General features: G+C 39.7%; 1 protein-coding gene and 1 non-coding gene across 2 annotated transcripts; one reads left to right on the top strand and one right to left on the bottom strand.

Moving 5' to 3' along the window:
* Positions 1–633: 633 nt before the first annotated feature.
* RAB11A (RAB11A, member RAS oncogene family) lies at positions 634–22,697 on the bottom strand. The gene is made up of 5 exons (XM_003827987.5): positions 20,478–22,697; positions 12,599–12,794; positions 12,171–12,364; positions 10,387–10,467; positions 634–2,386 (listed from the first exon to the last, which is right to left on the bottom strand). The coding sequence occupies exons 1-5, from the start codon at positions 20,515–20,517 to the stop codon at positions 2,247–2,249; spliced, it is 651 nt and encodes a 216-aa protein (XP_003828035.1). The 5' UTR covers positions 20,518–22,697; the 3' UTR covers positions 634–2,246.
* TRNAQ-CUG (transfer RNA glutamine (anticodon CUG)) lies at positions 20,970–21,041 on the top strand. Its single transcript has one exon. It is a non-coding gene; the product is annotated as a tRNA-Gln (tRNA).
* Positions 22,698–26,356: the final 3,659 nt, after the last annotated feature.

The raw sequence follows: 26,356 nt of genomic DNA, 5'->3' as shown, positions 1-26,356 counted from the left end.
CGTCTCAAAAAAAAAAAAAAAAAAAAAAATTCAAAGTTAAAATAACTGAAAATCAAGGTCAAGTAGCAAAATACTTCTAAACTGCCTTAAGCCCTGAACTGTCATAATATTTAAAAATTTACTGTTTCTTGCTTGAGACAGTTTGTCTCCTAAGATATTACTCAGAATAAAGACACCTGCTGAAATGCAATCAAAGTCATTTTCTAATACCTAATATTTCCTGGAATTCTCCCAAGATCCAGCCATACTCAAAGCAACATTTAAGTCTACACTTGGGTAAAAATTCTAAGTTTACTTTATTCATTTTCAATTCACTATTTAGTTTTTCTCTTTTCTCCTTACTTTGTAAAAAATCTACCACCAACTTTCAATAAAATAGAGATGGTTTCTTTTCCTGGGTCTGGTGACACTGTTATATATGAAAATACACACTACTTTCCTAATGTTTTTGGACATACTTTTTCCAAGGAAAGCATAATTGAACTGCAGGTCTAAAATCAAAGCTGAATTCACACACTGATGCTCCCAATTCAATGTTTACTCAGTAATGCAAGAACCTATGCTTTTACATCAGGATTCCACGGCTGCACCCAAAGCACTCAAAGGAAAAATGTAATCTGACAGCATAAGAAATAATCCCCCTATAACTGTTTATTAGAATGTGAATATAATCCAAATCAATAACTAAAAAAAAATCAAATTACAGAGCATGCATAAAATACAAAGTAGCAATTTACAAATAGATAATATTATCTTCATAACCAATACACTAAAATAATAAAATGGCTATAGAAGAAAACCAAAATGACTGACTACAGCAATGCCTTCCGTGTGCCCCACACATCATGAGCACCGCAAGAGACAAAAGATTAACTATGAAATATAGTAATCTAAGCAAGCCCACACATACATATTTTTGGGGATTTCCCACCATCCTGAATAGTATCACTGCAGTTGACACAACTTCCAGGAAACTGCAGAGTAAGTGCTTAATATTATCCACGAGAAAGCAAAACTAAATATTAGTGTGCACATTTCTGAATGAGAAACTAATTGCTTCATTGATTTCAACAATGTAGTGGAAGAAAACTATTTCAGATCTCTACAATGCTAAATGCATTCTATTTAAACTCAAGGTACTATTTCATTTTACATACTAAAAGAATACATGCCTTTAAGTGGTACCACTTGAGCAGAAATTAACCTCTCACTGTACTCTTCAGACATACTGAAACCAAAGATTTAACTGGACTATATTCCATAATATACTGCAAAACTCAAATATTAGCATTGTTAAAATAATTATCCATGCCTGCTGGCGGATATGGTGATAAAACTAGGTTGTATTTCACTTACTGGAAGGTTCTAAGACAAAATTAACACTTCAAAATTTGACACTACCAGCATTAAACCAATTATTGCCTGAGCAATAAAATGACACATAATCTACCGCTTGGAAATTATTATAGATCATTTAAATCTTTTGGGCTGCCTGATCATTGCAACAGAGGCACCCGAGATGGAATACCACAAGTCTCTTCAGTTCCCAGCCTACCAGGCAGCACTGTTTAACTTATGGCCCCACAACCATACTACTAATGAAACTGTAACAATCTTTTGTGTTTACTAAGAGAATTCTCCAGAAAAAGTGCCCCCCTCTCTAATCAACTTTGATGCTTACAAAAATTAAAAAACAAAATTTACTCAACTACATAAACCTATTAAGGCATTTTAGAAATTCATGTCCAGAATAATGGAAAATTTTCAAGCTCTCAAAATCCTGCTATGTTTATAGGGCAATTCTTAGATTTGTGGAAATGTACACTGTACTGAGAGAAGAGTGTATTACCTATAAGCTGCTCTGTGGCAAAATGGTAGCTTTATTTCTAAGGTCTTCTTAGTTTGATTTGATCAAGACCAATAGGTCTGAGCTTCAAGTGATCAAGTTCTATTATGTCCTACATACAGTGACAGGCTTCCATGATGAAAAGTAAACAATAATTGAGGAATCCAAACATTCAGTTTATTAAACTAAGGCTAGTGAAGCCGTAGCATGAAAAAAAGCTGCAGTCATTCAGGACAAGTGGATGATTTTATAAAGCTAAAATCAAAAGACTTAGGACATGGAAAAATTCATAAGTATGAAGTAATAAAACACAAAAGTGACACAAGAATTACAAATATATTTAAATCTCAGACCTGGGAAATGGACTATACACAGGCTTCTAGGGGAGAAGAGAAATGCCTTAGATGTTCTGACAGCACTGCACCTTTGGCTTGTTTTCAGTGGTTGGTGGAACATGAATAGGAACCACATTGTTGCTTGGAGACATGTCATTTTCGCGTCTGTCTGACATTTGCTTCTGAGAAACAATGCGGTAAATCTCTGAAGGAAAAAAGAAACCACAATACTTAGTGTGAATAAACCTATCATAGTTAGGATAAAAGATACATAAAGGTAGGAGATATATTTGCATCAAAGTCCCTAAGGAAACTGAACAGAGAATACATAAATTTAAAGTTTTATTTTCAAACAGCCACTGATTAGATTCAACCCTTTATTTTAACAATTGCCCTTTGGGTAAGAAAAGAAACAAAGGTTTTTCCATGTCAGAGGGAAAGGTTCACCAGTCAAATCTTTGTTTAAAGAGGTAAACCAGGCCAGGCAGATCACCTGAGGTCAGGAGTTCAAGACCAGCCTGACCAACATGGTGAAACCCTGTCTCTACAAAAATACAAAAATTAGCCAGGCATGATGGTGGGTGCCTGTAATCCCAGCTACTCGGGAGGCTGAGGCAGGAGAATCACTTGAACCTGGGAGGCGGAGGTTGTCATGAGATGAGATCGTGCCACTGCACTCCAGCCTAGACAACAGAGCAAGACTCGGTCTCAAAAAAAAAAAAAGAGGTAAGCCAATAGCATTACATTGTTTATGGACTTAGATTCAAAGTAAACCATAAGAGTATTTTCAGTCTACCTTTACCCCAAAAAACAAACAAACAAACAAAAATTGCCTACACACAATGACATTGTACCACACAAAAAATAAATAAATTTGCACTATCAGACGCATTCGGCAGAGTACATCTTAACAAACATGCTAAAATCCCAAACGATTCTTGGAAGGGAAAAAAAGATAATGTGTTTATCAGTGACCTCCTGAACAAAACTTAAATTGTAATTAAAGAATGATACAAAATAGGCAACTTAAGATGTTATATGTAAACTCTATTTTTATTTCATGACACTTATCAAAAATAATTTAGTGTCTGCCTCTTTTACTAAGTGTTAAACTCTGTAAGGATCAAAACTGTGTCTGTCTTACTGCTGTACTGCAACATATAACATGTGTTGTGATAAATAAATAACCGCATGAATGTCACTAAATTCCTCCACAATAAGTATCTGTATGTAACACGTTTGGTCTTATACTGCACTGCCTAAAAGTTGTTCCCTCTGACTAGATTATAAAGTCCTTAAGAACAGAGAATGTACCTTATTTTTGTTTACTCTCCCAGTTGTCCCTCCAAAAACACTACTCTCAAAAAGCAAGATAATTCTAAAAATGTGTCAAATTAACACAATTAGCCTCCTAATACGATGTACTAGGAAAGACACAATGTATTCCTATAAAGGACACCATGTATTCCTGACAAAAATATTTAAAACTAATTTAATCATGAGGAAATAATGAGATAAATCCAGACTGAGATGGGGATAAATGTTCTAAATTTGTGCTATCCAAGAGAGTAGCCATCTATTTTAATTAAATAAAATTTAAAATCCAATTCCTCATCTAACTAGCCACATTTCAAGTGCTCAATAGTAACCTGTGGCTACTCTATTCAACATCCCAGATACAAAACAATTCCATCTGTTAAGGCTCAGAAACCCATACTCCAAAATGGCGTTTTGATATGCTGAACTAAAGAAGCCTCAAGGTCTCTCTGACCTTCTCCCCCTCATCCTCTCTCCCTGGCACAGGATGAAGCTGAAGTTCCTTCATCTGCCTGAGATCCAGACCCACCAAAAGGGACAACTGTTTTTTCTTCCCCTCCCTGTAAGACCAAGAATGTAACCACACTTAAACAGACTCTTTCACGAGATAATGTACCAATTAATTTCTGTCCACTGATCCATTCATCCTCCCCAGTAATCCCCTCAACAGAATTCCTTTTCTCCTCCTTCCCATAACCTGTTTTGCCAGAATGGCATAAGCCTCTGAATGCCACTGGGAGGTGGGTCATCTCTCTGGTTCTCCCCAGAGAAAACCAGTGTACAGTGTACATGTTAATAAATTTCGTATGCCTTTTCTCCAATTAAAATGCCTTTTGTGAGTTGATTTTCCAGCAAACTTTCAGAGGTTTCTATTTAGATCTCCTACAAGAGAAATCTAAATGATATAAAAATGATAAAGCAGGATTCTTTTTCTTCCTAACCTCTACCTATCGTTTGGACCTTGTGAAAGGTCCAAAGCTATATCAGATAGCTTTCAGCAAACCTTCAGAGGGCAATAGGGACACTTCCCTTGGCTCCTATACATGTGATCTTTAAATGGATCTTGAATTTTTTAATTAAAAAACAAATCTACAAAGGACATTATTAGTATACTGAAGAAATATGAATATGGATTGCACATTAAAAACTGTATAAATGGGCCAAGCGAGGTGGCTCACGCCTGTAACCCCAGCACTTTAGGAGTCCAAGGCGGGCGGATCACGAGGTCAGGAGATCAAGACCATCTTGGCAAACATGGTGAAACCCCATCTCTACTAAAAATACAAAAAAAAATTAGCCAGGTGGGGTGGCACCCGCCTGTAGTCTCAGCTACTTGGGAAGCTGAGGCAGGAGAATCGCTTGTCCCGGGAGGGGAGGTTGCAGTGAGATAGCACCACTGCACTCCAGCCTGGGCAACAGAGCACACTGTCTCAAAAAAAAAAAAAAAAAAAAAAAAAAAACTGTATAAATGTTAAATTTCTTGGATACGACATATGATATTGTGATTATGTAGGAGAATGCCTATTTTTTTTGAGACAGAGTCTCACTCAGTGAGCAGTGAGGTTGAGACTGCACCACTGCACTCCAGCCTGGGGACAGTGTGAGACCCTGTCTCCAAAAAAAAAAAAAAAAAAAAAACGGTGGGGGCGACTGCATAGGAATTGGTATATTCATTTGGTTCTAAAGGAGAACATGCCTTTGAAAGAAGGAAATAGATCTAGTTTAGCAAGTTCCTACCCCCCCACCCCCACAAAACTCCCAATGAAATAACCTTCTCTAATCAGACAGCTAGAAGTTACCTGCTTCCTACTTTCTTATCAGGTTTTTGGTTTGGTTTTTTTTTTTTTTTTAATGACACACCCAGCCACAAGAGACTTAAGTATGTAAATTACTTGTGGAACCTCTTAAAGCCAATCACTCTTTATTGCTTTGGTGGCATTTTTATTAGCAGACATCCTTTTTGGTAACTGGAGTAAGTGCAGCAGTAATCTATTTCTAAAAAACAGTATGCTGTACTTGTACACACCAACACTGCTCAAATTTCTTGCTTTGTAATGAGATCTCTTTAATTATTTACTTCTCTATGTTCTTTGAGAAGTCTGCCTTTCCCTCTCTTCCAGTTTTACATATATTTGTTTTTTATGTAAGAACTTTTCTTTGTTTTGGTTCCCCTAATTTAATCTTCAAAACAATTTATAAAGAAGTTAAAACTTACAGTGGGTTACATATTTCATCTTAATTTACACACATAATTTACACTTGAAAAAGAAGAGCCTCCCAGTTTGAGACTAGAGGGAAAGCTTAAAGATGCAAGTTAATTATCTTTATTCCTTAGCCACTCATCTGATTGAATGGCTGAAGGGTAAATCCTTTTCTTTAGCCTTGGCACCCTCTCATCCCATCCTTTTTCATTGAAACAAAATCTAAATAAAGATTCCATATCCTTTTTTTTTTTAATTTTAATTTTAGTAGCCTGTCTTTATTGAATCCTAGTTGTCTTTCCTTAATGCCTCTTCACATTTGAACCACTGTCAACCTTCTCAGACATAAATTTTAGCCACTCCCCTTCCCCCACAAAAGAATCTAAGAAAAGATACACTTGCTGTTTTTGTTAGTTTACATATTCAGTTGACTACAGCTTACTGTTTTTCAACTTCTGAGAAATTAGTTCTTAATTTTGGAAAATGTAGTAATTCAGTTAATACATCTCTAACTTTTTTTTTTATGGAAATTTTCTGACATACCAAAAGCAGAATAAGGCCAGGGGCGGTGGCTCACACCTGTCATCTCAGCACTTTAGGAGGCCAGGCGAATCACGTGAGGCCAGGAGTTAGAGACCAGCCTGGCCAACATGGTAAAACCCATCTCTACTTAAAATACAAAATTAGAGAGCATGGTGGCTCAGGCCTATGATCCCAGCTACCCGGGAGGCTGAGACACGAGAATTGCTTGAACCTAGGAGGCAGAGTCTTGCCTGACAGAGCAAGACTCAGGGGAAAAAAAAAAGAATTTAGTCTTCATGCTAAAAAGATATCCTGGACATATTAATTACATGGAGAAACCTAGCAGACATCACCTTAACCAAGTGGTCAAAGTTAACATCACTAGTAATTAATAGGACATCCAATTATCACAAACCTGCTGATATGATGCACTGAGAACACTTCTGTGGTGTTCCTGCCAAAAGTGTATAACTTGAGTTTAATCATGAGGAAAGAAATCAGAAAAGCCCAAAATGAGGTACACAACAAAATAACTGGACTGTACCCTTCAAAAATGTCAAGGTCAATAAACAAAAGATTGAGGAACTGTTCGAGATTAGAGGAGACTAAAGAGATATGACTGCTGAATGAAACGCATGACCTGATCTTGGACTTTCTTTGGCTAATAAGGGTATTATTGGAACAACTGGCAAAATCTGAATAAGGTCTGTAATTAAACACTGATGTGGCACTATTATCTAACTCTCTGATTTTGATAATTATACTGTGGCTATAAAAGAGAATATCCTTGTTTTTACAAAATATACACTGAAAAGTACTCAAGGATGAGGGTCATCATGTCTGCCACTTAATCTCACATGGTGCCGAAAAAATATGTATATATTTAGAGCGAAGAGAAAGAAAAGGACAAAGCAGATGTGGTAAAATATTAACATCTGAGGAATATGGGTGAAGGATATTTGCAAATTCTTTTTACTATTATTTCAACCTCTTTAAATTTGAAATTGTCAAAATGCAAAGTTAAAATAAAAAAGTAAAAGGTATGTATTAAAAACATCCTTTAGTGAACCTGAGAAAAGACAAAGCTGCACTGAAATTCAGAGGCAGAGCAATCTACCAGTCTCACTCTCATACTAGTAAACTACCTCTAAAAAAAATACCATCAGCAAAATCATCTCATGGAGTCACTTTCAAATTCATGGAGTCACTTTCAAATTCATGGGTGTCAAGAATGCCATGGGTCTATTCTGAAACCAACAACACAATTAACTCTGAAGTAACAATGTAAATTTTCTGATATATAATTTTACAACTTAAAACTTTTGGCCAGGCATGGTGGCTCATGCCTATAATCCCAGCACTTTGGGAGGCCAAGGCAAGCAGATGGCTTGAGCTCAGGAATTCAAGACCAGACTGGGCTCCATCTCAATTTTTAGAAATTTTAAAGCTATTTTTTCTTTCAGCAATATCAAAACACAACGTAAATACTCCCTTAAGACTGTTAACATTTAAGGTAGAATCAAGTGCAATAAAGAGTCTGTCCTCTTTACTGTTTTCTCTATGCATTCACACTTCCACTGGCATACAGGAGGAAGAAAGTTTAGAACAAACATCCTAACACCTGCAGAACAACACAGATGTCTGCTGCCACATGCAGTGATCTCTGATCCTACAGACCAACAGTGAGATTTATGCAGGAAGCTGAGGAAACAGTGAATATAGAAAGGAAAAGTGGTAGCAAGTGAAACTAAAGTCTTCTTTGCTTTCAAGCAACAATTAAGCTGTAACAAAAGTTCAATCTAGAGTGAATTTTAAGAAAAGCAACTATATGTTCATCTTTTTTTTTCTTTTTGAGACAGGATCTCACTCTGCCCCCAAGGCTGGAGTGCAGTGGCATGATCTCAGCTCATTGCAGCCTAAACCTCCCAGGCTCAAGCAATCCTCCCACCTCAGCTGGGACTACAGGCGCACACACTACCATGCCTGGCTAATTTTTTTGTGGTTTTTTTTTTTTTTTTTTTTTTTGAGAGACAGGGTTTTACCATGTTGCCCAGGCTGGTCTTGAACTTTTGAGATCACTGCATGTGGCAGCAGACATCTGTGTTGTTCTACAGGTGTTAGGATGTTTGAGCTCAAGCGATCCGCCTGCCTCAGCCTCCCAAAATGCTGGGATTACAGGCGTGCATCAACATGCCCAGCTCTCATCTTTAAAGACAAAAGGGCTCAATTTTAAGTACCGACTAGTTCATGTTTGAGTGGATCAGAAGCTCAATGTTACAAAATGATGCATAAAATAGTTAACTGCAGATGGAAGACTTGGGCTCATCTTCACTTAATATCAGAATAAATGGGCCAGAATTACAGCAGAGGAGATTTGATGGAACATAAAAAATATTCCAACAATGAGGACTGTCTAAAAAGTTTTTTCAGATGAGACTTTCTGAGGCCTTAAAATGCTCACACATCTTTAAGGTAATTTAATTCACATGTTTTAAGACTATGACTCTGAGGAGCAGGGAGGTTCAGTGACTTTAGTTAAACGGGGAGTAGAAGCAAAGTGATAAAAATGTAATGCCCTAGAACTCCTGGGTCTCAATCTAGTACTCTACATGTTGACTTAATAAAATGTACACAAATGGCTATAAAGTAAACAAGGACTTGCAGACATACTACATATTTAATCAAATCTTGCTTGCTTAAAACAATCTGCAGTGAAACTTTAACAGAGAACATTCTAAAGGAAAGCTACTGTGTTCCAAAGACTGCTTATCCAACCCCAGCACTATTCTTCTGATAACAGAAAAAAATTATAATAAAATAGGTACATAAATCTCCAATTTTCTCATGCCTTAATTGCCGTTCAGTTACTAATTTGCCAACTGTTCTCTATATACCAGGGATAGATAAGTAATTTACAGTATTCAAAATGGGTACTTTACAGGTACTCATTTTTGAAGTCTAGGGCAGTGACAGACCATTCTTTGCTAAGGGTTACTGAGACAAAAAACCTTTAGGACACAAAAGTCAAGTCAAATCCTATCACAAGATTTTATAAATATAAGCCTTCTCTCAAAAAAGAAATAACAAAACTCCTCAAAATATATATGAATTTTATAGATGGAGAAATTAAGGCCTAAAAGGGTTAGGTAACTTGCCTAAGATTGTACAACTAATAGTAAGTGGAGGAGCCAGGACTAGAACCCAAGTCAGGCTTCCAAATCTTAACTCCTTGACTTTATGCTTACATTTTTACAGTAAAAGAAGATAACATGTTAAAGTTAAAATCTGTTAATCTCTAATACAGGGGCTGCATACAAACAATAAATCAAAACTTGTTACATTATAATTGGAAACTCAATCATATCTCTGTATAGACTTTTTAGAACAATGCCACGTAAAACTATACTATATATTAAGACCACATTTTAAATCATGAGTTCTTAAAAGTAACATACAATTTAAAAGTATTTAAAAACAACCCATCAAAGTACTCATTAGAAGATTAAGACTAATCTTACTAATAAATCTGGTTATTCTAATAGTTTCAGGATAAATATGAGTGAACACTTCTTATCTCAGAGGCTGACCTGGTCATTCACATTCCAAAACAGCATGAACTCCATCTCTTTCCAACTACTTTTTAAAACTTTTCTATATGCAATCATTGGCTGATTTTATCTACCAATTATCTCCCATGATACAATATAGAATACGCAAGTGATACCCTTCTTCTGTATCATGGGAGAATTTTATTTTGTCGCTATAATTTTTAAAAATGTTTTTTCCCTAGCTTTGCCTTTACTAAATTTAAAAAAGGGCATTTATATCTTTCTATAGCTGGGATCTCAATATTTACCTCATAAAAGTACATTTAAACATTACTTTGTGACCATGAAGAATGGAATACCTGGACTGAAGTAATAATGGAAGTGAATGAATTATTTTCAAAGTATTTTTCCCACTATAAATCAGATGAATTAGGACAACTGAAGCTCAGTGAGCAAGGGTTGTAGTTAATTTTGCACTCTAAACAGCTTTTGCTAGAGTAGCTCTCAAATGATAGTCACTCTCGGCTGATATATAGTTTAGTTACTGATTAGTTTGTTTAAATTACCTTCCAAAAACTTCTAGTCCTACTGGTGTAATCTGAAAATACAAGTCTTACCTGTTAAAATTGTCTGAAAAGCAGCTTCTACATTTGTAGAGTCTAGGGCCGAAGTCTCAATGAATGACAAACCATTCTTTTCTGAGGGGAGACACAAAAGTTCAGTCTTGTTAAGTTTTAAAACAAGGAATAGATATACTCAAGCCCTCAAAAGGAAAAATAACAGAACTTTTTAAAACTTAAGACCTCCTCAACTTCTGGGACAGTAAGGGCACCATTCTGTTTACACTTTATTTATTTACTTACTTTATTTACTTCTTTATATAAGTAGAGATGCAGGTCTCACTATGTTGCCCAGCCTGGTCTTGAACTCCTGGCCTCAAGAGTTTCTCCTGCCTCCATCTCCCAAAATGCTGAGATTACAGGCATGAGCCACCATGCCCGACCCTACTTACACTTTAATATTTACACTTTAATAGATTAAAAATAATAGCAAGAGAGCTGGGCATGGTGGCTCACTCCTGTAATCCCAGGACTTTGGCAGGCCAAGGCAGGCAGATTGCTTGAGCCCAGGAGTTCAAGACCAGCCTGGGCAACATGGCAAAACACTGGAGAGAGGTTTTGCTCTCTCTATATAAAAAATACAAAAAATTAGCTGAGCGTGGTGGCACACACCAGCAGTCCCAGCTACTTAGGAGGCTGAGGTGGAAGATCACTTGAGCCCAGGAGGTCGAGGATGCAGTGAGCCTTGACTGTGCCACTCCACTCCAGAATGGGTGACAGAGTGAGATCCTGGCTCCCAAAAAAAAAAAAAAAAAAAAAAAGTGAGAAATTGTCAATTGGCTCCTTAATTAAAATAAATACTTGTTACATCTAAGTACTACTCACTAGTAATGAATGACACCACTTAAAATGTGGTAAAAATGTATCAAGTGCCCAGTTATTTCCATCTCTTGCTATCCTCTCCATCAACTGCATTGGCTATAGTATTCAGTATGTTGTAGCCATATTATTTACAATAAAGCTATTCTTGCATGGGAAATTTAAAAAACTGTTACAGAAAGTTATTCATAGCATAAGCATTAGTGCAAAGGCAAGACTTTCTCTCTTTTTTTGTTTGTTTTGTGGAGTCTCACTCTTTCGCCCAGGCCGGACTGCAGTGGTGCTATCTCGGCTCACTGCAAGCTCTGCTCCCGGGTTCACGCCATTCTCCTGCCTCAGCCTCCCGAGTAGCTGGGACTACAGGCGCCCGCCACCGCGCCCGGCTTTTTTGTATTTTTAGTAGAGACGGGGTTTCACCATGTTAGCCAAGATGGTCTCAATCTCCTGACCTCATGATCCACTCGCCTCAGCCTCCCAAAGTGCTGGGATTACAGGCATGAGCCACCACGCCCGGCCGCAAGACTTTCACTAGCCACAATGCACAATGTTGTCTTCTGGCATGCTGTCCCTACCAGAACAGGGGCAAGAGACATGTGAATTCTTTATGAAGCCAAAAAGTTATAGCTCCTAAGCAGCTGCATCCCTGTTGGTCCCTGACACTCCCTGAGCCTCTGCCTTTCACTCACATAGAGCTCACGTACAGCAGCCTTTGTAAACACAGAAACATAATAGAAAAAGAGACAGAATATACAATGTTTATATTCATTTTTTGGCAGCAAAATATTCGTGTTTTAATGACTCAAAGCAAAAAAGCTATACAGTCATCACAAACTTTCAAAACAATTCTTGCTAAGCATTCATGTTTACCTTTCTGAAACTATTATAACCTATTACTCTCATTGGAAGGTATCAAAACCACAAGACACAATGGTAAGAAATACCATGGAATTCCTATCACTAACCTGCAAAAGCTCTTGCTTCATCTGTAGGAACTGCCCTGAGATGACGTAGATCACTCTTATTGCCCACAAGCATGATAACAATGTTACTATCAGCATGATCTCTCAGTTCTTTCAGCCATCGCTCTACATTTTCATATGTGAGATGTTTAGCAATGTCATAAACCAATAAGGCACCTACAGCTCCACGATAATATCTGAAAACAGAAACATATTTAGTATCAGAAAACCACAAGATGGAAGCAAACACCAGGAAGAACTCAAAATATGGATCATGAGTTTTAAAAACATACTTATAAATAAATTTCTAAGGATTCCTAATACTAGAATTCTTAAAAGAAAAAAACAACAGTTCTTTTTCCAATACCAAAAGTCAGCTAATTCACTCGATGGCAACCCATTTCACAGAACTTAAAAACCATGAGACTTACGCTGATGTTATAGCTCGGTATCGCTCTTGCCCTGCTGTGTCCCATATCTGTGCCTTTATTGTTTTTCCATCAACCTGGATGCTTCTTGTTGCAAACTCTACTCCAATGGTGCTCTTGCTTTCCAGATTAAACTCATTTCGAGTAAATCGAGACAGGAGATTACTCTTTCCAACACCAGAATCTCCAATAAGGACAACTGGAAAGACAAAGAATTTAATGTCAGATGAATGAGGCAAACATATTCAGAACACCACTATGCTTTCAACAGAATGAAGTTTGGCTTCAGAGTAAATAAAGCAAGAAAAATAAGGTATACGACTTTTTAAAAGGAATGGGGGTAGGGGGTTGAACAGCATGTTCTTGACCAGTTACCAATCAATAAAATCGATTTATTCTTTTCAACCTGTTTCTACCTGCATGACTTCCACCTATCATCTGCTTAGCACAGATACGGTACCCTGTCTTAAACATGCAGTTTTAATCACAGATGCCCTTGGCATTGATGACAGGCATTAATTACCATCAATGCTATGCCAATCTTACTACTTTAGAAGATAACAACTTCAAAGATTAATCCTAAACTAAATGAATAATTTATGATATTAAAATGTAATGTATCAGAAATGAAAACAACAAAGGCTGTTAGTGGGTAGGGAAGGACAAAATGAATATACTTCGTTTCATCGAAGACTGGGTGTGACCTCAGGACTGAGACCTAGGCAAAATGAAAAACATTTAACATATGAGGCATAGGGTTTATAAACATCACCATACAGATCACAGAAACTAAAATGACCTTTAATAGTTGCATTTATCAGATTGGTTCAAAGTTAGAGACCCCTCTGCCAAAAAAACCCAAGCCACTAAAGATAAACAGGGGGTACTAGGAAACTAATAATTCTGACATACTGCGAGTCAAAACCAAAGCAAGTGCCGGGTGTGGTGGCTCACACCTGTAATCCCAGCATTTTGGAAGGCCAAGGTGGGCAGATTGCTTGACGCCAAGAGTTCGAGACTAGCCTGGCCAACATGGTGAAAACCCCATCTCTATAAAAATACAAAAATTAGCCAGGTGTGGTGGTGGGCGCATGTAATCCCAACTACTTATGGGCCTAAGGCATGAGAATAGCTTGAACCCGGGAAGCAGAGGTTGCAGTGGGCCGAGATTGTGTCACTGCACTCCAGCCTGGGCGACACACTGAGACTCTGTCTTAAAAAAATAAATAAAATAAAATACAACAAAGCAAGGAGGGCATATACTTTCACTTATGACTCCATGATTTTTTTGAAAATAGGTCTTGATTAGATGAATTTGCTTCCTGTGATTTCTATAGGCAGCAGTTTATTTACTAACTAGATACATGGAGATTCTTTTTCACTCAAAGTGGTATTACGCTTAAGAATTTCAAAAACAATGGAGAAACAGGCAGTTAAGTTGTTTTAAGACATTTTCTATCTGAATTTAAAGTTCAAAATGAGTTCACACGTTTATAGAATCTGAGCTAGATATTTTTTCCTTTGTAAAAATTGGTATCAGCATTTCAGGAAACATTACATTCGTTCCTACTTTTGACTACTAAGACTTCTTCTTATCTAAACTAGCTAATTGATTTAGACATCAGGACTAGAAAATCAAACATACAAAAATAAGGCCAAGGAGTAAGACCATTCCTTACTAAAGAGACTGGGATTTGGTGGTACGAGTGGAAAGAACGGTAAAAACTGAGAGCTCACTGCATTCTGGTCAGAGGGCAAAGAGAGTCCATTATACATTCCCTCCTTGCCACAGGAGTGGATATAAGCTGGCCTCTGGACAGTCTTGGACAGAGTACATTATCAAATGCATATCTTTCTGGCTTTCTCAGTCAGCTGATTCAGCAAGAAATCATTCAGGAGGCAGTGAATCCAATGCAGCACAAAGAATGGTTATTTCTAACTAGAGAGTCAACTAGAGGGTGTCAAAGATGCTGTGGCAAACACTTACATGCTTTTATTTGATATCAGAAGAAAATGTCAAAGTTATTAAAGTGATGTACAAAAGCAATGCACTTTCAATTTTATAGGATGGTTAGTTGATATACTAGTTTCCAAGGTCCACCATTCTGGATATGAAGTCAAATCTCAGTTTCAGTTAATAGTCTATTATTAATAGGATACATTCACTGTTGCCTCTTAGTACAAAAGGCTGGATGTTTGCTAAGGAAATGGCCTTTGAATCACTTATACAAAAAAAAAAAATTTAAATACAAAAAAATACACAAAAAATACAGGAATAAATACAAACAAAAAAATTAGACAGGCACGGTGGTGCATGCCTGTAGTCCCAACTACTCAGGAGGCTGAGGTGGGCAAATGGCTTGAGCCTGGGAGGCAGAGGTTGTGGTGAGCCTGGACTGTGCACCACTGTACTCTAGCCGGGGGAGTAGAGCCAGAACTTGTCTCAAAAAAAAAACTTCCAGCACTTTCTTTCTTTCTTTCTTTTTTTGAGACAGGGTCTCACTGTCGCCCAGGCTGAAGTGCCACGGCACAAGCAGAGCCCACTGCAGCCTAGACCTCCCAGGCTCAGAGGATCCTCCCACCTCAGCCTCCCTAGTAGCTGGAACTACAGGCACATGCCAACACGCTCAGCTAATTTTTTGTATTTTCTGTAGAGATGGGGTTTTGCCATGTTGCCCAGGCTGGGTCTCAAACTCCGGGGCTCAAAAGATCCACTCGCTTTGGCCTCCCAAAGTACTGGGATTACAGGTATGAGCCACCATGCCCGGCCAACTCCAGCACTTTCAAGTTTTGGTTTCCTCCCTTTTGACCTCCACTTTTAATTAATGATTATGTTCATTATCTCACCAATCTCAACTCCTTATACCATCATAAAGATAGCAAGGGAACTTTTCTCTTAATGTAACCAATTAATGTTAACACTATAAAAAAAAGCACTCTAATCTGAAAATAACTCAAAATTCATGAATGTTTTAAAAAGTTATCTCAACTAGGCCGGGCGTGGTGGCTCACACTTGTAATCCCAGCACTTTGGAAGGCCAAGGAGGGTGGATCACCTGAGGTCGGGAGTTTGAGACCAGCCTGACCAACATGGAGAAACCTCATCTCTACTAAAAACACAAAATTAGCCAGGTGTGGTGGCGCATGCCCGTAGTCCCAGCTACTCAGGAGGCCGAAGCAGGAGAATTGCTTGAAGCGGGAGGCGGAGGTTGCAGTAAGCTGAAATCGCGCCATTGCACTCCAGCCTGGGCAACAAGAGTGAAACTCCATCTCAAAAAAAAAAAAAAAAAAAAAAGTTATCAACTAGACATCTGCTGTATTTGAGTATCATCGCAAATACCTAATACTGAATATCAAGCTGCTAAATGCATAAAAGCAGAATATACATATTAATTATCCATTGAAAATTTCTGCCTCTTCAACCACATTTAGTTTTATACTTTCTCTTGCAAACTAATTTACTGGACTAAAATATAATTCATCGAAGACAGTACCTCAACCCTAAAAGTTACCACGTGAGAGAATAACTGGTAATTTTCATTCTAGTTTTCATAAATTTGGAGACATTTCTATTCTTTCAACTATATTCATAGTCCAACCTCCTCAGAAGTTTTTAATATACAATGCGTTCAAGGCAGGACACAGTGGCTCATACCTGTAATCTCAGCACTCTGAGAGGCCAAGGTGGGAGGATCCCTTCAGCCCAGGAGTTTGAGACCAGCCTGGGCAACGTAGGGAGACCCTATCTCTACAAAAAAGAAAATTTTATTTCTGTAAGTGGGATAGTCTTAAAAAAAAAAAAAATAGCCAGGCATGGTGGAGCACATTTGTAGTTGCAGCTACTTGGGAGGCTGAGGCAGGAGGATTTCTTGAGCACAGGAATTTGAGGCTGCAGTGGGCTATGACTGTGCCATGGCACTCCAGCCTGGGCAACAGAGGGAGACCCTGCCTCAAAATATATATAGATATAGATATAGATATAATGCATACAATAAGGCTCAAGTCTAGACAAGTTTTTCCAGATTCAGCAGAATCTGAGTTGCTCAACCAAAACTTGTGAAAGAAAAACTACTACCAAGATGCAAGACAGCAAAGTTCCTATGATAATTTCTACTGACAATCAGCTGATGGTTAATTACTACTGACCTCCAATGTGATTGAAAAGAAAATGTCTTAAGCAATAGACTATGTATCTAGATATTTTCAGAAAATCTAACTGTGGATTGGTGTCTACCACACAATATTTGTAAATAGAAATCATGATTGATGCTTACTTATGTCCCACAGGGCCTTAACCACATTGTTTGTAAATACTTATGGAATTAAAGTTTTAAAAATAAAAAGTCAACTTTAAATAAAACTAATTCCCTCCCACCAAAAGTCTCACTATTGGGCTTAAATAAAGGTTACTGTTCAAGAACAAACACATAATTTAGAATAATTGTCCTGCTCGCCCCACATTACATTCCTATTTAGACCACTCCATCCCCTATTAATCAAAATATCCCTTTATTTTGAACTGGTTAGTTACAAACTAACTTCAATTCCCTCAACTATTGCATTTGCTAGGTAAACCTTCTAAGTAGAAACAGCTGCAGTCCATCTCAGTGAATAAATCTCTGTACAATAAAGCCATTTTGAAATAAAATCATTCTTGCTTCACTTTAAAGTAGGATACTTGTATAAATAAGAAATTGGCTAAATAATCAGCATTGAAGTTAAAAAAGAAAAAGAAAAAGTGACTCATATCCTGTAAGAGCTTTAAAAAAGTAGAAATCTGGCCAGGCACGGTGGCTCACACCAGTAATCCCAGCACTTTGGGAGGCCCAGGCGGGCGGATCACCTGAGGTCAGGAGTTCGAGACCAGCCTGACCAACATGGAGAAACCCCGTCTCTACTAGAAATACAAAATTAGCCGGGTGTGGTGGTCCATGCCTGTAATCCCAGCTACTCGGGAGACTGAGGCAGGAGAATCGCTTGAACCCAGGAGGCAGAGGTTGCAATGAGCCGAGATCGCGTCATTGCACTCCAGCCTCGGCAACAAGAGCGAAATACCATCTCAAAAAAAAAAAAAAAAAAAGTAGAAATCCTCCTTAGCAGAATTTTTAACACCCTATCTTAAACAGCAAAATGCACAACAAAATGAAACCATAACCCATGGAAACATAAAATGCATTCGAAGTTCCTAGTTTTATGTTTCTTTAATAATATTTAAATGCTCTTGTAGTTGAACCTACATTTAAGGTTCAAAAAACTGACAAAGGCCAGGCACAGTGGCTCACGCCTATAATCCCAGCACTTGGGGAGGCTAAGGAAGGTGAATTGCTTAAGTCCAGGAGTGCGAGACCAGCCTGGGCAACATGGCAAAACCCTGTCTTTACAAAAAAAAAAACAAAAAAACAAAAAACTAGCCGGGCGTGGTGGCGCGCTCCTGTAGTCTCAGCTACTCCTAGGAGCTAGAGAGTAGCTAGGGAGGCTGAGGTTGGGGGGTCACCTGAGCCTGAGGAGGCCGAGACTGCAGTGAGCCTTGATTGTGCCACTGCACTCCAGCCTGGGGGACAGAGCGAGACCCTGTCTCCAAAAAAAAAAAAAAAAAAACCTGACAAAACCACAGTAACTTCTTTCACATTATTACCATTTATTGAGTCCTCATGGTTAAAATTTTACGAACAGTCTCATTTAATTCTCACAATCTTAAGAGGTGGGTATTTTCCTTTTTATAAAGTAGAGAACTGAGACTCAGAAAAGTTAACTTTTCCAAGGTCATAAAGTAAATATAAGACCTGAGTCAGGATCTAAACCGAGGTCTACGTGATTCCAAAGCTCAGTGCTCTCAATTGTTGCTAGAAGGATGGTCTAATCAAAAAGTTAAAATACTTTAGGCCAATTCAGAATATTTAATATTCTTTGTTAAAAAATAAAAGGACCTTGTATAACCAACATTCAAGTTCAAACCAAACAGGAGAAATACCCTGACGGTCTATCTTGTTCTGAATTAATTACTTCAAAGACAACCTTTATAAAAGCACACTACCATTATACCATATTTCAAAACACAAACCTAACCTTTAACCCCAAAGTCTCAAGAGATTCAAATAGTTTCACATCATCTCAGATACCTTCGGCAAAAGGTATGCTGTCATATACTTTTTGTAATCCAGGCCTCAGTTTTGTATTTGTAAAATGAACTAAGTACCCTGAAAGTACTTTCCAGTATGGAGGGGGAGGGTGGATACCAAAAGTATTCACCCTATACAGTAGAATATTCTGAGTCAGAGGAGTAAGAGATGATAAGAGTATAACAGCAGACTACTTAGTATAACAAGATTTGCAAAGTATTGGGAAAGCAAAGAAATCTTTCCTGCTTGGTTTAGTCAATCATTCTTAGCACCCAATGGCAAAGACAGAAACAGTCACCATGCTTAACACTCTTGAAACTCCACCCTCCACAGTAAAGCTTTAATAGCAATGGCTTCTTCCTCAGTGGTAATGATCTTTGTTCGGCACACTACTGATGGCTACCTTCCCAATTCAGGAGCAGAGAAAGAGCATCAGAGTGAGAGTGCATTCGCTGAACAAAAAAAGCATCTACTGTACTCTCTTCTCATTGAAAAATGTACCCTTTATCTTCGTTGATTAAAAAAAAAACTGGATTCCTTCCGGACTCAACCAATAAGCAATTCTTTCTAACCAACCCTGACCCTCCAATATGTTCTGTCCAAGGGCACTACATGTTTCCGTATCTTATAATAAATATTTAATGTAACCAAAAGAGCACACAACTTCCTCCCACCCCCAACCTTTTGGGAAAGGTATGTGGCTAACTAGGGCTCTTCCCTTCCTGTTGGATCCTCCCAGCGTTGCAGCAGGAAGCAACCAGTCCATAGAGATAAAGCAAGCTAGTATTTGTGCAGCGCACAACCTTTCCTGCTCAGGAACCAGGCCTTCAGGTCTGGCAAGGATAACAGCCACCACCCATCCGCAACCTCATCTCGCGAACCGAGTAAAGAGTTATCCCGGGTTGGGTGCCACTGAGTAGGGAGGGCAAGAAAAGAAAAGGCTAGGTGGGAAGTAATGTCAGCCTGCCGGGTCACTGCGACAAGTGCGCGAGTGGGTGATGGGCGATCCCTCTTACCCTCCCTCCCACCACCCGGGTCGCAACGGAGACAAGGGAGCTCTAAACACGATTTGGGGAGGGAAGGTAGAGAGAGTTGCCAAATGGGGAGTGGGAGAGGGAGCGGTCAGAGAAGGTTAAGGACCGCGAGAACCGCGGGGCGGAGGGTGGGGGCGGGGGCCCTTGGCCCGCTCAGATTTTACGGGGTCCTGGACCCGGGATGGGAGAAGCTTAGAGGGGCGGCCGTCCAAGTGGAGGGGAGATACAGAAGAGACGCTCGCTCGAGGGGGGAAAGGGGGCAGATAAGAAAAAGACCTGTGATGGGAGTCTGCACCGAAGGCAAGGCCAAGAGGGAAGCGAAGAACCCGTCAGAGGGGCTTCGGGAGAGGACGCGAGCTGGGAAGGGTGTACGCCGAGGGGGAGGGGGCGCTACACCCGAAAAGAGAGATGGTGGGAGGAGCGGCGGGGCCGTAGAACCCGGGGAAAGGAATTCGACGATGTGGGAGAAGGCAGTCCGCCAGGGGAAGGACACGCAGGGAGGGGCTCTGAGGCCAGCGAAGGCCTATGGAGAGGTCGCTCAGAGAGCGGCATGTGATGGGCACCCCTGTCTGAGCGGGGGAGAAGGGGCTGAGCTGGGTAGGAGACGGAACCGCACAAAAAGGAAGGGAGGCCTATATCAGTGCAGGGGTGGCCGGCACGAGGGTCCACCGGGAGTGGCCCGGGTCCCCGAACGAGGACTGTGTAGAGTGCGAGAGCCCATGGCCTCACCTTTAAAGAGGTAGTCGTACTCGTCGTCGCGGGTGCCCATTGCGCGGCCGAGGAGCGAAAGGGCGGGAGCAGCAGTGGTATCTGTGGGACCAGGGGGCGTCGCTGCAGGGGTAACCCGAGCGCCGAGCTTCAACTGCCGGACTGGGTGAAGAGCCCCTCCCTGCCGCTGCGCCACTTCCGGCAGGCCCCAGCCTTTAAGGGGAAGTACTTCCGGGGGCGGCGCCCCGCCCCTGAGCCCAACAAGGGCGGTGTGCGCGAGAGTCGAGATGCGTGGGGCTTCAAGCTTTAGTCGCTAAAGGAGGCTCAAAGGGGAAACTGAGTCCTGGAACTCCTAGCTACCACAGTCTTAGTGGCCGCTTGCTCATTTCTCGAGCTACCGTGCCGGAAGCGGCTCGCTGGAACCGGGCGGGACCGCCTGTGAGTGGTGGGTTTGTGGATGGGGGCGGGGTTCTCTGAGGATTAGAGAGCCGAAGGCAGCTACACACGCGTGGCGGTTCCATGGTGTAATGGTTAGCACTCTGGACTCTGAATCCAGCGATCCGAGTTCAAATCTCGGTGGAACCTGTATTGGTTTTTTTTGTTTGTTTTTTTGTTTTTATCTTGACATCTTTAATTCACTTTTTTGGTCACTAAGTAATTGAACAACTATGACACATCTTAAGATGAGATGTAAAATTTAATCCTTGCCTATGAAGACCTCACAAATTTCCCACTGCATTTCAGGTGCTATCTGCTACCTGGCGGGGGGTTGTCTTAATGAGCTTCTTCACTGCCTTTTTTTTACCCTGGGCTCTCAAACCTTGATTCAAAAGCTTCAGTGAAACTTTAAAATTCCTTTTGCTGGAATTTTCTACCTCCAGCTTCATGCACGGGTAGGCGCTTGTCACTCACTCCTCTCCGGAAATCTCGCAATCTATCTCATTTTCATTTAGAGTACTTCGCCCACCCTCCTCATCAAGATTCATCAAGAACTTGAGTCCTATTTGTAGGCCTCTAATCTAAGTCCGTTTACATAAGTATTTCATTTAACATGCCAAGCAAAGGATGGTAATTTCCATTTTAGCGGAAATTTGGATACTAAGACTCAAGTGATTTGCCAGATATCATGTCACAGGGCCTCCCTGTATTTGAAGAGAATTTTGTTATTCCAGAAAAGCCTTTATCCAATTATTGTCACACCTCCTACCTCCTATATGCAAACTCTCGATTTAGACTTGTGGGCAAGTATGCCTATAACAGGCAGAATAATGCCCCCTGCCAGTGATGTCCACTTCCCAATTCCTGGAGACTGAATAGGTTAGGTTACATGGCAAAGGGGAATTGAGGTTACAGATGAAATTAAGGTTGCTTATCAGCTGACATTAAATTAGGGATATTATCCTGGATTAGTTGGGTGGGCCCAGTGTTGTCATAAGGTCCTTAGAAGTGGAAAATGGGCTGGGCACGGTGGCTCAGGCCTTAATTCCAGCACTTTGGGAGGCCAAGGTGGGTGGATCACCTGAGGTCAAGAGTTCAAGACCAGCCTGGCCAACAAGGTGAAACCCTGTCACTACTAAAATACAAAAAATTAGTCTGGCGTGGTGGTGGGTGCCTGTAGTCCCAGCTACTCTGGAGGCTTAGGCATGAGAATCGCTGGAACCCGGGAAGCGGAGGTTGCAATGAGCTGATACCACGCCACTGCACTCCAGCCTGGGCAACAGAGAGAGACTCGTTCTCAAAAAAAAAAAAAGTGGAAAATGGAGGCAGAAGAGGTCAGAGTGACGTGACTTGAAAAGACCTCAATCTGCCCTTGCTGGCTTTGAAGATGGAGGAAGGGGCCCAGGAGCCTAGGAATCTGGAGGCTTCTAGAAGCTGGGAAAGGCATGGAAACAGATTCTTCCATAAGGCCCCCAGAAGGAACACAGCCCTGCTGACAACTTGATTTTAGCCCAATGAGACACTTGTCAGACCTGTGACCTACAGAACTTTAAGCAATAAATTTGTGTTGTTTTATTTCACCAAGTTTGTGGTAATTTGTTATAGAAGCAATAGAAAACAAATACAGTGCCAATTTCAGTGCTTTCTCTACTGCTATAAAGTGATAGTAAGTTTATCTAAGGTCCTGTAATCCCAGCTACTCAGGAGGCTGAGGCAGGAGAATTGCTTGAACCAAGGAGATGGAGGTTGCAGAGAGCCGAGATTGCGCCACTGCACTCCAGCCTGGTGACAGAGTAAGACTCCTTCTCAAAAAAAAAAAAAAGAACAATAATGTTTAATTTAGTCTCAAGCATGACTAATAAAAATGGTGTGTTGGTTAATACTGCGTGTCAGCTTGATTGAATTGAAGGATCCAAAGTATTGATCCTTGTTGTGTCTGTGAGGGTGTTCCCAAAGGAGAAACAGTTGAGTCAATGGGCTGGGAAAGGCAGACCCACCCTTAATCCGGGTGGGCACCATCTAATCAGCTGCCAGTGAATATAAAGCAGGCAGAAAAATATGAAAAGGCTAAACTGGCTTAGCCTCCCAGCCTACATCTTTCTCCCGTGCTGGGTGTTTCCTGCCCTCGAACATTGGACTGCAAGTTCTTCAGCTTTGAGACTCGCACTGGCTTCCTTGCCTCTCAGCTTGCAGAAGGCCTATTGTAGGACCTTGTGATCGTGCGACTTAATACTACTTAATAAATTGCCCTTTATATATGTGTCTATCCTATTAGTTCTGTTCCTCTAGAGAACCCTGACTAGTACAGTTGGTAAGAAAATCAAAAGGAACTCTCTAGTAAAAAGCCTGGAATTATAAATTTAGAAATGCCTAGCCTTAGACTATGGGGGAGAAGCAAGAGCTGAAATATATCTCACCCTCCACATCTGGGGAGGTAACTTTACATGTTTGTTAAAAACAAAGTGAGGACTGATAAGTCTGTGTTTATACTTCAGCTCAGCCATTCACTAAAGCTGTGTCAATTTCAATAATTTAATCCTGCTGAATCCCAGTTTCTTACCTGCAAAATGGGGACAAACAGGAAGAAGGAATTAAGTAACAATGTATAGCTGTTAATATCATGCATGGCACATAATAAATATTTATGAATGCATTGATTTTCTTTTCTCTCTTTTTTTTTTTTTTTTTTTTTTTTTTTTTTGAGTCAGGGTCTTGCTGCGTCACCCAGGCTGGAGTGCAGTAGTGCGATGTCAGCTCACGGCAACCTCCATATGCTGGGCTCAAGCAATTCTCCCACCTCCACCTCCACCTCCCAAGCAGCTGGGACTACAGGTGTGCGCCATCGCACCTGGCTAATTTTTGTATTATTTGTAGAGATGGGGTTTTGCCATCTTTGCCCAGGCTGGTCTTGAACTCCTGAGCTCAAGCGATCCTCCCACCTCAGCCTCCAAAAGTGCTGAGATTACAGGAATAAGCCACTGCACCTGGCCAAATGCAATGATTTTCAACGGGTCAATTTGGTCCCCAGAGACATTTGATAATATCTGGAGACATTTTTAGTGTCACTACTTGGGGGTGCTACTGGTATCTAGTAGAGACCAGGGATACTGCTAAACGTTCTACAACACACAGGATAGCACTCCCATCAAAAAGAATTATCTGGCCCAAAATGTTAATAGTTACCAAAGTTGAGAACCATGAGTTATTATTGTAAGAATTAGCCAGATGCGAGGCCAGAGCCTATGATGGGAAAGGGGCAGGGTGCCATGATCCTCACCTCCCTGTCCTAGCTCATTTGAAGAAAGCGAACTCACTCCCTAGGTCTCAGGAAGAATGCCCAGGGACAGACGTTCCTCCCGTCAGTATCCCATAAAGCAGAGCCTGGGGGCCACCGGCCTGACACAAAAAGCTTCCATAGTGGCTTCCATTTGTTAAATAAACCTATCACTGTTCTATTTCTTTCTTTTTTCTTATTTTTTTCAAGATGGAGTCTCTCTTTATCGCCCAGGCTGGAGTGCAGTGGTACTAACTCGGCTCACTGCAACCTCTGCCTGCCAGGTTCAAGTGATTATCCTGCCTCAGCCTTCTGAGTAGCTGGCATTACAGACATGCACCACCACACCTGGCTAATTTTTGTATTTTTGTAGAGACAGGGTTTCACCATGTTGGCCAGGCTGATCTCAAACTCCTGACCTCAAGTGATCCACCCACCTCAGCCTCCCAAAGTGCTGAGATTACAGGCGTGAGCCACCGCGCCCGGCCTCAGTGTTCTATTTCTTAACTCAAAGGATTTTTACAGGGTTGTTCCCTTTATAACTGTGTGTTAAACTCTACATACCAGTTTTATGCACTTTTGTAATAGTATTGGGTTTATTTCACAATACAATTTTTAGATGGGGCATGGTGGCTTGTGCCTGGGAGGCCAAGGTAGGAGTATCACTTGATGCCAGGAGTTCAAGACCAGCCTAGGCAACCTAGCGAGACCCCCCCTATCTCTACAAAAAATGGAGAAATTAGCCAGACATGATGGCACCTATGTACCTATAGTCCCAGCTACTCAGGAGGCTGAGGTGGGAGGATCACTTGAGCCGAGGAGTTCAAGGTTACAATGAGCCATCATCATACCATCACACTCCAACCTGGGCAACAGAGCAAGACCCTGTCTCCAAAAAAAAAACAAAAATGTTTTTGAGAGAGAAAAGTTGACAAACCTTATGAAGTGAAATTTGGCCCAGCATGGTGGCTCCTGTCTGTAATCCCAGCAATTTGGGAGGCCAAGGCAGGCAGATTGCCTAAGCTCAGGAGTTTGAGACCTGCCTGGGCAACATGGCAAAATCCCATCTCTACTAAAAATAAGAAAAAATAGCCAAGTATGGTGGCGTTCACCTGTAGTCTCAGCTGCTTGGGAGGCTGAGGTAGGAGAATAGCCTGAGCCCAGGGAAGTCAAGGCTGCAGTGAGCTGTGATTGCATGACTGCACTCCAGCCTGGGCAACAGAGCGAGACCCTGCCTCCAATAAAATAAAAATAAGTAAAAAATTTAAAAAGAGGTGAAATTTGTCTTTTGTCTTTTTTATCTTTTCTATTATATGGAATATATATTAGAATCTATAATACCATATTATATATATTAGAATCTATATAATACCATATTATATATTAGAATCGATATACCATATTATATATATTAGAATCTATATAATACCATATTATATATATTAGAATCTATATAATACCATATTATATATATTAGAATCTATATAATACCATATTATATATATTAGAATCTATATAATACCATATTATATATAAGAATCTATATAATACCATATTATATATTAGAATCTATATATACCATATTATATATATTAGAATCTATAGATACCATATTATATATATTAGAATCTATATAACACCATATTATATATATAAGAATCTATATAACACCATATTATATATATCAGAATCTATATAACACCATATTATATATATCAGAATCTGTATAACACCATATTATATATATCAGAATCTATATAACACCATATTATATATATCAGAATCTGTATAACAACATATTATATATATCAGAATCTATATAACACCATATTATATATATCAGAATCTATATAACACCATATTATATATATCAGAATCTATATAACACCATATTATATATATCAGAATCTATATAACACCATATTATATATATCAGAATCTATATAACACCATATTATATATATCAGAATCTATATAACACCATATTATATATATCAGAATCTATATAACACCATATTATATATATCAGAATCTATATAACACCATATTATATATATCAGAATCTATATAACACCATATTATATATATCAGAATCTATATAACACCATATTATATATATCAGAATCTATATAACACCATATTATATATATCAGAATCTATATAACACCATATTATATATATCAGAATC

This window comes from Pan paniscus, chromosome 16 (genome assembly GCF_029289425.2).
Source record: "Pan paniscus chromosome 16, NHGRI_mPanPan1-v2.0_pri, whole genome shotgun sequence".
Lineage (NCBI taxonomy): Eukaryota > Metazoa > Chordata > Mammalia > Primates > Hominidae > Pan > Pan paniscus.
This window is presented reverse-complemented; position numbering and strand designations above follow the sequence as displayed.

What these genes read in the sequence shown, in the direction of transcription:
- RAB11A (XM_003827987.5), bottom strand. Translation starts at nt 20,517, where the DNA reads ATGGGCACCCGCGACGACGAGTACGACTACCTCTTTAAAG. An exon ending in TACCGAGCTATAACATCAGC is followed by an intron (nt 12,365 to 12,598) that starts GTAAGTCTCATG and finishes TTCTGTTTTCAG; the next exon opens with ATATTATCGTGGAGCTGTAG. An exon ending in TGAAGCAAGAGCTTTTGCAG is followed by an intron (nt 10,468 to 12,170) that starts GTTAGTGATAGG and finishes GTCTCCCCTCAG; the next exon opens with AAAAGAATGGTTTGTCATTC.